The sequence below is a fragment of the Nannospalax galili genome, unplaced genomic scaffold (genome assembly GCF_000622305.1).
Source record: "Nannospalax galili isolate Female #2095 unplaced genomic scaffold, S.galili_v1.0 scaffold854, whole genome shotgun sequence".
NCBI lineage: Eukaryota > Metazoa > Chordata > Mammalia > Rodentia > Spalacidae > Nannospalax > Nannospalax galili.
Genome location: NW_008334957.1, coordinates 436,178 through 448,719, shown reverse-complemented (window position 1 = coordinate 448,719; position 12,542 = coordinate 436,178). Strand labels below are relative to the sequence as shown.

Below are 12,542 nucleotides of genomic sequence, written 5' to 3'. Positions count from 1 at the left end.
TAGTCTGAGATCAGCTTTCCTGGGATCCTGTTTCCTTCTGACTGGCTTCAAATAAGAAGCAAAATTTAGGATTGCTTTATGTCTCTGGATGTCTACTTTAAATTTGCTTTTTTAAATCACAAAATTTAGCTTTATATGCTAAAGGTTCTAGCAATGTAAAATGGATGAACTTGCTGATAACAGTTTTATATGTTTTTAGGGGTTCTAGTTACAAGTGCTTGGAAAGGAGACTCTGAGGGCCGAGGAGCTGAGCTGTCTGCTTAGCCTCAATGGGACTTCGACCTGTTGGTGCTTCTGAGCAAGATCTTTCAGCATCAAAATCTAACCACCCAGCTTCTCTAGCAGTGCTGATCTGGTAAGTGATTCTTGGTGGATTTTATGTTTCTGCGGTGAAGCACATGGAAGAGGAATCCTCACATTCTTTACTCCCTTTGAAAGTGAGAAGCTGTTCGGGTGTCTCATTCATTTGATTGAAACTCCAATTTAACTCTTATTTTAGTTAGCTGCTAAATATTTAGCACTCAAGAAAACATGACATTGTAAACATTTCTCCTAAGACTTATCTGTAGGTCAGTTTCCTCAATGAATTAAAAAGAAATGAAAGCTAAATAAAATTCAATTTATTACAACATAGTAGAGTATGACTCTGTGGTCAGTCAGATTTTAAAATAAAATTTCTCCAACATTTCAGAGTTGTAGACTTTGAAAGGCATGGCTAAGGTGGACTAGATACTTTTGTGCTTTTCATTTTCCTTTGTGGAACTGTGGCATATGTTGAAATGGTTCCGTAAACTTTTTGAAACTGTATTTCACTCTATGTGTATCTCTTCTGGATTTCAGATTTCCAGAAACTATGGAACCTGTCCATGTAAAAGAAATGATCCTCCATTATGGCAAAGACTTCTGATATCAAAGACGATAAACAATGGTTTATAGTGTTTCTATGTTTGGCTAGTAAAACTATCTTTTATAAAATATTCTTTTAGTCAATACAATGCTCGCTTCTCAGAAAGCTCAGGCCCCTGGAGAGACGAAAGGTGATTTCCTATTTAGGTCTGGGTGTGTGATACTGCATATTTATAGCAAAGTTATCTCAGATGTCTGTCTGTATTTTCATTCTGAAAACAACAGCTAGAGGGTTTACTTTTTATGGGGGCAATCTTTAAAATAAATAAGCTTTATTTTCACTATTCTAAATTAAAGTACAATTTAATTCTAAACTAGAATAATTATTATTTTATACTTTGCTCTAAATAACTGCCAAACCATTTTGTCTTCTGATTCTTAAATATAAATTATAAAATTAGCTCCATTTTGGTTGATACTATTTTTGGACACAAAAAAGATATTGATAACATCTGAAGTTGTGGACAGATGCTTCTCATATACTACGATGAAGCAAACTGATACATTTTCATTTTTGTAGAAAGCCATTATTTATTTGTGAGCTTCTAAATATTTACCATTAGCCTAAAACTGAATTGGAGCAGCGTGGGAGAGAATTTTACAATGAGGAGTTGATTACATTCTTACAGTAGGCGAAGGGGCCCAGGTTGTCCTCTACCTGGCATATGTTTGTTTTGGAAGAAGTCTGAGGAATTGACACTGCCAACACCATCATAAGACTTATCACTTAACCTTTGCTAATGTCCTAAAGCTACTCCTAGTGTAAATACAGTTTCCTAAATATAAATGTCAGTGTTCAGGATCTGCAGATGTCATGGTCCTGTGCTCTGAGATCCCATGCTCAGATTCGCCTGACATATTTTCTTCATTGAGTTATTACTTAAAAGACCCTACAAGGCACTTTGAATCCATGGTGAAAGTGTGTGTTACACGAAACAAGAGACAAGCAAACCTTATTTTGTAAAATGCAAATCTTAGTCTGGACAACACTGAGTATGAGTGAACAGACTCAAATTCAACAGAAAAGGAATCCATGGAAATATGACTGATTCGTTCAACTCTGCTTTATCTATTTCAAAGTGCTAGGAGGCACTGCCCTCCACACACCAACCCCCAACATTAACTTTTTATCTTTGACCTGACTACCTCTTCATGATGACATCATAGCATGCCCTAGTGGTCTTTCCCATCCTGGGAGTATAGACATGTTATGCCTGTACATTTAGACTCATCAGGCCCAGCACTTTTCAGGATGCTGAAAGCCTCACATGGATAAATTCTTTGGTGCAGAGTGTTTGCCCTGCTGCTAAGACTTAAATGTGAGCAACTTATTGATACATTGAGCCCCAACCAACAAATTGAGCTCAGTACCGAAGCATAAACAACAGGTCCAGGCATGCTGGTATCTGCTCTTTTCTACCTGTCTCCAGGATGCTGGCTTCACATATTCTCTTCCATTACTTCCTTTTGTCCCTACTTTTTGTTAGGGAATCTTTCTGATGCTCTGCTTTGCCTAACTGGATTTTATTTTCTCATTTGAGTTTCTACATTGTGGCACTTTCTAGATCTCAGCATTCCCAAAACCCTCGGAAGAAATGTTTTTCCTTGAGCCCCACTCTGAAGATTAGGAAACTCATAATGAACGTCTGTCTAGCATTAAAGACAGGGGTGATTCAAACTCATGGAAACCACCTTGCTTTGTTATTCCCACATGGCTTTTGAAAACGATCAGTCCTTACTATTTATTTATTTATTTATTTATTTATTTATTATTTATTTATTTATTTTTGAGACAAGGTGTCATATATCCCAGGCTGGCCTCAAACTCCCTATTTAGCCAAATATGACTTTGGCTCCTCCTACATCCACCTCACGAGTTCTGGGAATACAGGTGGACTGCATCATGTCTGGTTTTATTTTCCATGAGTCAAGTGTGAGGGTTGAAAGATCAATAGCTTGGAATTCCTGTGAACAATCTGAATTGGGATCTAGCCGTAGTCTCTCATCAAATCAAGTTGCAAAGACTTAAACTTCTCAGATTTTTTTTTTTGGTGGCAATTTTATCTTGTTAAATTTATTTTCCTTTGAAGTGGTAGAAACTAAAATGACCACAATATCTCTACTTTTTCCTCCAGTAAGGTCACTAAAATATAACTTCTAAGTGCAAAGGTAAAAAGAGAAAAGGACTAAGCAACAAATTTAGAAACTTCAACTTTGTACTGAGTACTCAGTCTACAAAGCATCCCCAAAGGGATAACTTAGAAGTCAGCTGGTGACTTCTCAGTTGGAACCCAGCAACCATGTGTGAGTTACATATCAGAAGAACAAGGTCAAATTATTTCAGCAATTTTTTTGATTTAATGGGAAGAAAGATAAGAATGTCTCATGCATCATGACTCATCAATTAATACAGGAAAAAACATCCATTTGTTTCCTCTTGAAGGGAGCTGCCATTTTAGCCATTTGTTTCATTATTGAAGGAGCTAAATTAAAAACCTGGAATTTCAAAAGGCAGCAGAAAGTTCTGTTTCCTCTAGTGTTCAACATCCAGAAATGGAAGGATGAAGTATACAGGTTCTATTGTGCAATTATTTTCCCCTGGGAAACAAGGACCATCAATGCCTTCAATGTGTCATCTCAGTTTGCCAGTATAAAATACTTAGTACCCACAGTAAGCAGTAGCATCTCCACAGAAAACTGAGGAGGGAGCCTTTGAATGTATCACCACCAGGGGAATTTGTATGTTTCTGTGTCTCTGTTGATGCCCAAAGGTGGAACTGAGTTTTGATCTGTTTGTCTAATCAGTAGCCTGATAGGCTGTATATAGGCCATAATTGGATGGCACAAACCAGGTTTTCTGTAGCATCTGTTAATATGGCACTAAAAATATGGGGGATGGAAGATATTCACAAGCACCACTTGCCATATATAAATATTAAAAATTCATGCACTTCAAGATCAAGCCAGTAAAATTCTCGCGTGGATGGGAAGGGACTCATGAGGCCCCGTTTCTATCTGAAGGTCTTTTGGCAGTTAATGGCTGCTGATGGAGGGAGATTCACTTTGCTTTGGGTGGTATGGCTACTGGTAGGTTGCCCATGATCTATCTACAGGACACCTATGAACAATACATTCCAGGTCAGCACTCATTGGACTCAGTGATTTTATATATATATCACATGAAGTTGGGAAGAGGCCTAATGTGGAGGGTCTGGAAGAAGTTGGAAGGGGAGAGTGAGGACTGGATATGGTCAAAATGCATTCTATATGTGAATGAATTTCTTAAGGAATAAAAAAAAAAACTATTGTATTAAAAACTGTGTGCTAATCTACTACATCTCATTTCCAGAAGACAAAGTTCATTCTTTTATGGCCAACTGGAACTCAGTGATATTAAGTACCTGATCTCACATTTCTGCATTTTAAAACTTTATTTATATTAAGAACTAAATGTTGACTTGCTTCTTATATAAAAAAGAAAATTGAATCTCACACACAATGTTTAGCAAATGCTTTTTCTCTAAAATTTCTAAGAGCATCTCAGCTTATGGTAAAATACGTCATACATTCTTAGATGGGAAAGTGGTTCTGTAGGATAATATATCTTTCATACACAAATTGGGATATTATTTTTCACACATTTGCCCTGGTAAGAATGTGAAAGAAAAGTGATTTGGTTTCTGGAAAATATCCAGCCTGAAGCAGATCCAGACTTTATCTAGACCCAAATATCCTATGAGGTCAAGGAGTTCTGTGGAGCCCTGAAACAGGCTAATGAAAGATACACTTTTTGACTGCTCTGTCTTGGTACTTACTCCCCTGTGCCATGTCACTGCTGAGAGGTTCTGAGCTGCCTGTTGCAAAGGAACATCAGTGACGTGCCTGGTGTCAAAGGATCAGCTCCTCTTGCCACTGGCTCCTGTAGCTGGGAATCCCAAGTCCAGCTGGCTTTAGGTTTTCCAGAGTTCAACCACTGCTGAAAGATCTATTACAGCTATTTTCTTTTAAAAAATCATCCTTTTCTTTGCGTGTCAGAACCATTGTCTTATTTTAGATACAGTCCAATAAACATCTTTAGGGAAGATACATTTTGCACGAGAATTATTACTATTAAGAAAAACATAAGAAACTATGGGTTTTTTTGGGTTTTTTTCTTTGAGACAGGGTCTCCCTGTAGCCCCAGGCTGGCCTTGAACTCATAGAGATCCGCCTGCCTCTGCTGGGATTAAAGGCGTGCGCCATCAAACAAAACTATGGGTTTTTAATTTGACCTCAGATGTTTGGATCAAGTATGTGAATCCATACAAAGGCCAGACTAAGTCTGCAGCTAAGACTCATTGCTTCGTTCCTTGGAGGTACTTACTTAATATGAATGTCTTTAAAAGGAGTAGTCTCATCTAATAGCTATTTAACAGTCAGCAAATCTCTATCAACTAAATCACAATTCACTCTACACAACTTTTAATAGCCTTATTTACTGCACAATAAAGTTAATAGTATAGTAATTAAAGTAATATAGAGAATGTAGTAGAGTTGATGGTTATTTTGATAATAATGTATACAATGATAATAATGTATGCAGCTTTTATTATGGTATAAACATTTATGGCTAATTGTAATAGTTATCTGGATTGTGGTGAATTTGTATGTAAAGTTGAAAGTGTTGACGGTATAAACATTAAAGTTAAACTAAATATATTTCCTCTTTTATTGCATCTCATTTCATTTTACTTTTCATTACGATGCTTCCTAAAATATATATTTTGAGATAACCTTTAAAAATTTGTCAGAGAAAAGTTTCACAGCTATTTGGACAGTTAAGGGTATTGAGGAAGGGACGGATGGGGAGAATGTCAAAGAAGTGGAGAACTACGAATAGCACTGTGCACATGAAAGGAAGATTCAGGAGAAATGTGATTAACATCCCAACACTGTTCTGTCAGTTAAGAATCTATGTTAAAGTGCAGCAAGCAAGAATTCTGGGCTATCTATAACTGAAAGCTTAATGATTTTAAAATTTGAGTCTATGTTCAGGGAACAATGATCTAAAATAAAGTTTCTCAGAACAGCAGAAAGCTCTATTTATCACTGTGTACCATAAGAACTTGTGGTAGCTGACCTTGTTAAAATCTTTTTTCAGTATCAGGGGTTGAACTCAGGGCCTGGTGAATGCTAGTCAAATTCCCTACTGTTGAGCTTTTTCTCCAGCCCCACAGTGACATTTTTCAGAAGAGTCATAGAATGACTCTCTGTAAGGATCTTGCTTGTATTTGTTTTAAAGTCTATTCTACAGACCAAAGTCCCAACTGTTCACCCCAATTGATTGTACAGCATTCTCTCTCTGTTTTCCATGATATTTATTCTGTAGCATTTTGAACAAATAGTAAGGCTCAGAAACTTGAAACTTGCACTAGATAAAAGGAACGGTGCTGGCCATTTGTCAGCCTTCTCTGGTTATGCTTACACAGAAAGAAAGATGACTTTTTATCGTCCCTCAAAGCTTCATGCTGTTCAGTGAACCGGAAGAGGGTCTGCGAGAAGGACAAGGAGGTACACGTCTTCCCATATGCAAAGCAATGAATGCAAAGACCTGATTTAAAAGAGCTTCTGTAGGAAAACAGACATAAATTTCTCCTGAACAGATTAAAACGGGTTTCAAGGATTCTCAATGAAAGTGCACCCTCTGGATTTTGCTTTGATGAATGTAATTAACTTGATCTTGCTTCTACAAAGTAAATAATTTATGCAGAAGAAGCTTATTAGTTCAACTCTATATTGGTTTGATTCTTTTGATTCTCCTAGGGGAATGAGAATGAGAATTTAAATCGAATGAGCCTCTTGCTTACATAGCTGGAGATGGGGAAGTGAGGATGAGGGAAAGTGAAGCTACTTAGCCTTCAGTGTCCTCCCAGTGTTCTCAAAGACAGGACAGAATGACTGGTTTTGGCATGCAGGGGCCAGCTTGCTCAGGAAACTGTGGCATATAGAAAACAAAGTGTGTAAACAAACTCTCTCCAGGAAGCTGAGTTTGACAATGGCCTCATTAACAAGATCCAGGCAAGGACAGGAAAAGAGGGGGAAGCCAATCGCTCATTATTATACAGTTCTAGACAGATGAAGCTGTTCAGCATCTCCCCCAAACAATGCTTGTAGTGTTGATTTGACAAAGTAGCACATTTAAGAGGGAACTCTCTTGCCATCAATGGGAGTCAGACGCACCAGCATCTTAGGGCCAAATTCATTCCCTGAAGCTTGACTTTATCAGAAGACACAAGATAGAACACAAGGCAGCTATATCCACTGAGAATTAATTCAGAGCGAGAGAGACATCCAGTGAATGTAATCAATAGTCAAACCACTGCTCTACATACCAACCACTGCTGCCTTTACCTCCTCCATTCCTTTTAGATAATTGCATTAAGGTGTTTTTGTAGCTGCTTATCCCAGCAGAGATTTATTTGCTACTTGACTTCATGGGAATTCTATAGTTTTTCCATACTACATCTTTAAAATATGTCAACAAAGACTAAACATCCCAATGCCAGTATGAGTTTCTGAATGGCTGAAATCTTTTAGGACAGGATTCTATTATGGATAAATTATCAGTGTGACTTTCTCCCTGAACACTTCTCTTGTTTGATATGGGAATGTTTGACCAAATAAGACAGAGTTCAGAGCTGCCAGAATTCATACCCAAATTTGTCTTTACTGAATCTTTTTTGAAAGTATCTGCTTTAAAAATCTTTTCCATTTACAGCATTCCACAATCCCTTACACACACCCTTTCCAGTGCCAGCATTTCTTATATAGGTAAATCCACCCTTATCCCACCCAACACACATCTCTAAGTACACTGCAGATCCCCTTCTGAAGCCAATGAAAACAATCACAGAGTGTTTAAATTGCTTTCATTGTGGCTGGGATGGGGAATTCTCATTACCTTCATTTCTCAATGGCTTACCAGAGACATCATTTTGCAAGACCAGGTTCTTGGTTAAGTCCTTTAGCAAAGACTGGGATTTCCTCTTGTCTGCTTCTTTCCTGAGCAGCACTGAGACCAGAGTCATTTGTCAGATAGCACTTGCAATGGGCTCTAGCCCCGGTCGATTTTCAAAGCAGCCTTTATTACTTAAGGAAAATGGGAAATTCTGCCTCCTGGGCATAAAGATGTGAATTTTTTTTTTAATGTCCAGGACCAACCAAAAGGCTGAAAAAGGCAGATTTGACCGATATTTCCATAAGAATGAAAGCCTCTCTTTTAACTTACATGGGTAGTGCTTTACTGGAGAGTCACCTGACAGGAGTCTTTCTGTAAATGTAAACATTTTTTGGGTCTAGTTTTACAGATCTTACTTATACCATACTCCCTTTAAAGTAGATGGGAGTGTGACTTGAGTAAGCATCATAAAACCAGAGCCTGCTCTTTCCTCAAGATCTGTTTGCTTTTATGAATGAATGTGATGTCAAACAGCATCAAAACAGCCTCAAAGCAATACGACACTGAATGATGCCATGCTGAAACAAACATTGAAATGGAGAAAAAAAAAAAATCACTCCTTTGGGAAGAAGTTGATTTCTTCTTATTCAGAATGTGGTAGCCAGCCATAACTTCTAAACACAATGATAAAATGTGGAATTATTATTGACAGCATAGATTTGGGTTAGCAAAACAAAAAAAAAAGTTGATGAGATCTAAAAAAATACTCTCACCGTGATTTAGGGTAGTGTTCAACCAGTTCGGTTTTTATATGGCCTTCAAAGATTAATGTCAACTATGATTATTTTAGAACCAAAATAAAAAAATTGCTTTTACCTGATCGTCGATAAAAATATGAAATGGAGAAAAGGAAAATAAACAAACCAGCCAACAAACTATGCTCACACACAGAACAAAAGAGCTCTCTCAGGGACATCAGGGAAGGTGGAATACTATAACAACACTTGTTATACTGTTTGTTATACTATTCCACCCACCTTAATGAGGAACCCTTGGGCGTCGCTACTCCGTAGCCTTTGGAATCCAGGTTGCCTCCCACTTTCATGGTGTCACAGGGCTTTCGCTGCTCAATGTACTCATTCATCGTGGACTCCAGGAGAAAGGCAAACTTGCCCTTGGACTTGCGGACGCGAGCCACGCCCTCAGCTGTAGTCCTAGTGAACACAGAAGGCTCTGCGGATCGCATGTAGGTCCACATCTTTTCATACACTGCTATCTTTGATCTCTGGAGGAAACGAAAATAAAATTAAATACAGGAAAGAAGGGAACAGCACATTAATATCGACAGAAGAAAGATCAGGATAAAGCCTTTTACTGTCTGTGCATTAATCGTTAACTTCAGTTTGCCCGGCAGTAACATTATCCTTCAGGAATTGGAAAACTGAGTGTGTAAAATTATTTGGGGAAATAACCCAAATGGCAGACTTTCAGTGTAATACTGGGGAAACAAAGCTGCACCACTTGCCATAATAATCGCCATACTTTATTGCTTAATTAGAACTTATTTTTTCAGGTAGAAGGTCCTGGAAAAGCATGGAACATACAAAATCTCAGGTTAGATCCCTTTCATGATGAACTTGAAAAGGACCACATCATACCTGAGTTTGGCTTTTGTAAAATTCTACTCAGGTCTGCATTTGCGGTGTGGTAGGGTTGTTTCATTTTTATCTTCTTTTCTCATGCCTCAAAAATACAGTGCCCACCTAGTAAGGTCTTTAACCCTGAAGGGAGAGGTGAGCTGCCTGAGTTGACAAACAGAAGACCCCCAGAGTAAGAATTAAATTTTAGATGTCTGAAGACATATCTTCAGACTTTTTCTGACAAAATCACCAAACAGAACATACACTGAGCTTTAAAGAGATAAAATCTTTGTTTTCTGCTGGGTGTGGTGGCACGTGCCTGAAGTTCCAGCACTCGGGAGGCAGAGGCAGGAGGATCTCTGTGAGTTCAAAGCCAGCCTGGTCTACATAGTGAGTTCCAGGACAGCTGGGGCTACAGGGAGACTCTGTCTCAAAAAAAGACCAAAAAAAAAAAAAACAAAAAAAATCTGTTTTCCTACCTCATTTTGGTGTCAGTCTTTTGAACCATGTGACTCCAGCCAAGAGACTTATTTATTTTTGTAAATTACTACTGTATCCTGAGTTTTTATTAATCCCACTGCTTAATTTACCCATCTTTTATGCATTTTTAAATTTAAATTTAATTGATAACTTGTGTGTGTGAGCATGTGTGTGTGTGTGTGTGTGTGTGTGTGTGTGTGTTTTGGCACCCTGGAAAGGTTTAGAAATATTGATTCTGATTGAAAGGAGACTGACTTGGATAAGATCACACACACACACACACACACACACGGAAAATGCATGTGGAGTCAAGAGTTAAGGGCTAGAAATAACAGCCCTGAGCTTACCTGTGACTTCAAGTCTGTTTTTTATAAAAAATATAAATATTTCATTAATTATTTTTATTTTTTGATGTGTATGAATGTATTGCCTGCATGTGCGTAAGTGCACCCATCTCGTGCAATGCCTGCTCAGGTCAGAAGAGGCACTGAATTCCCCTGGAACTGGAGTTACTGACAGTTGTTAGCTGCCATGTAGGTGCTGGGACTTGAACCTGGGTCCTCTGCAAGAGCAGCCAGTGCTCTTAACCACTGAGCCATCTCTTCAGTCCCCAAGACTGCAAGCAAATATTTAGAAATTTGATGAGACAGGCTAAAATCAGCAATATTCTGCAGACCCAGCAAGCTAATAAACATAGCGGTAATTGAAAATTTAATTTCCTAAACCTATCAACTGTAACTGTAATATCTATTCACAAACCAGGCATGAGAAGCAAATATACTTAAGGTAAAAAACAAAGATAACATGGAAATAATCATCATTATTATTATTTATTTAAAAAAAATTTTTTTGAGTCAGGATCTCCCAGCTGGCCTGGAACTTCCTATGTAGAGCAGTCAGGCCTCGATCTCACAGAGATCTGCCTGTCTCTGCCTCCCAAATGCTAGGATTAAAGGTAGGCTACTTCATCTTTTTTTAAATTAGAAATAATCTCAGATCTATTTGTTTCATTGTTATTGTGAAACACTGTGTGGGAAAATTACCTGATTTAAAGCATTAACTTATTAGATAACACAATTCTTGGAGTTTGAATAATGCTTTTCTCATTTCTCACCTATGAGGTATTTTTACACACTTGCCTTTGATAGAAAATTCTATAACTATCATGCATTATAATTCATATTTATGGTGTTAGCTCTTTTCCAGCAGCTTATGCAGATAGAATATGTTCTAGAGAGACCTCATCAGTGTGTTGACAATATTATACACCTTGAGATAGTAATTCACCTCATTTATTCTCTCATCTTGCTGATGACTGAAACAGGTACAAGATTCAATCTGCATTGAAATGAAAATCAATGTGTTTGAATCAGGTGTGTAACATGAAAGCCCCTAACAACAAGGCTGTCATTAAGTGACATGTATGGATGTTCTTCAAATGCCTCTATGTTTGTGCTTAACAAGGTGCACAATACACCAAGCATATTGTTTCATAATGGGGCAAAGTCGAGGCAACGGTTGAATGCAGATGTAATTTTCCTCCATGGCCCAATTCTTTTTTGCAGCTGATTATAGCAGTGCTGTTTTATGAAGTGCTGAGGGTAGGTCACTGCCTGAGGCGGCTGAGTGGAGCTGACAGATGTGCCATTACTGTGTCCCCACAAGAAAACATTTCTGACAAGCACAAAAATATCCTTCATGTTCCGTTTCTTCAACTCATCAGACAAATGGTTTATTTAAACCAGGTCATGGGGGTGAGAAAGGAGGGAAGCAAAGGCGATTGGAAATGAATGAGGTTTTTGTTAGAAAACCCAAAAGTATGCATTCCTGAAAGTAAGCCGCAGGGGAATTTAGTTTATTGACCCATTAAGGTTTGGATTTTTCTGCAACAATAAATAACTGTGTGCGTAAAAGTCTTCCCATTTAGGAACTGAACTTGGGTAGGAGATTAAAAAAAAAAGAAAGGCTTTGTGCTGATTGAGCTTGTATGGAGACTTAAATCCTTGAGGTTTTCCTCGTTTCTACAAGTCTTATCAATACAGTCTCTTATCTACCTCACCAGTTTTTAGAATTTGATCCTTAAAAGAATCTTGATAAAGATTAAGAAATCCGTATTTACAGTGCACTGTCTGCTAAAGAGTTTCACTGTGAGTTGTTTGGGATTTTATTTTCAGCATGCTATTTATTTCCTTTCCCCTTCATCACTCAAGGCAGAATGGTGAGCCTGCAAATATTTTCATTTAATAACCATCAGCCATCACTTTTCAGTGAAATGCAAGTGACAGCACAAGCTCGCAATCTATTTTGAAACATGTATAGAACGTTTCCCAGGCAAAATCAGCAAATGGTACTTCTCTCTTTGTTAAGTTGAAAGGAGGCTGGGTGGAGTGACTTTAGCTCTACAGTATTGTTACTAAAATCTACCATCACAACAATTACTTAGTGCTTCAGGAAAAAGTACAAATATTATTTAATTACCATGTGAATTTTAGGCACTATTTACAGACCAGTCTCCCAACTGTGCACAACGATGCTCATTGTTTGATTGCTTTGAAATAAGACTTTGGATGAATTTGATG

The 12,542-nt window shown here is 37.9% G+C and overlaps 1 protein-coding gene across 8 annotated transcripts in view; it reads right to left on the bottom strand.

Moving 5' to 3' along the window:
• The window catches only part of Gria4 (glutamate ionotropic receptor AMPA type subunit 4), a 420,313-nt gene that overhangs the window by 33,458 nt on the left and 374,313 nt on the right, over positions 1–12,542 (bottom strand). For all 8 annotated transcript variants that reach the window (XM_008829686.3, XM_008829688.3, XM_008829687.3 and 5 more), the window contains exon 14: positions 8,881–9,128. In XM_008829686.3, coding sequence (XP_008827908.1) covers positions 8,881–9,128 — 248 coding nt within the window. The remainder of the gene's footprint in view (positions 1–8,880; positions 9,129–12,542) is intronic.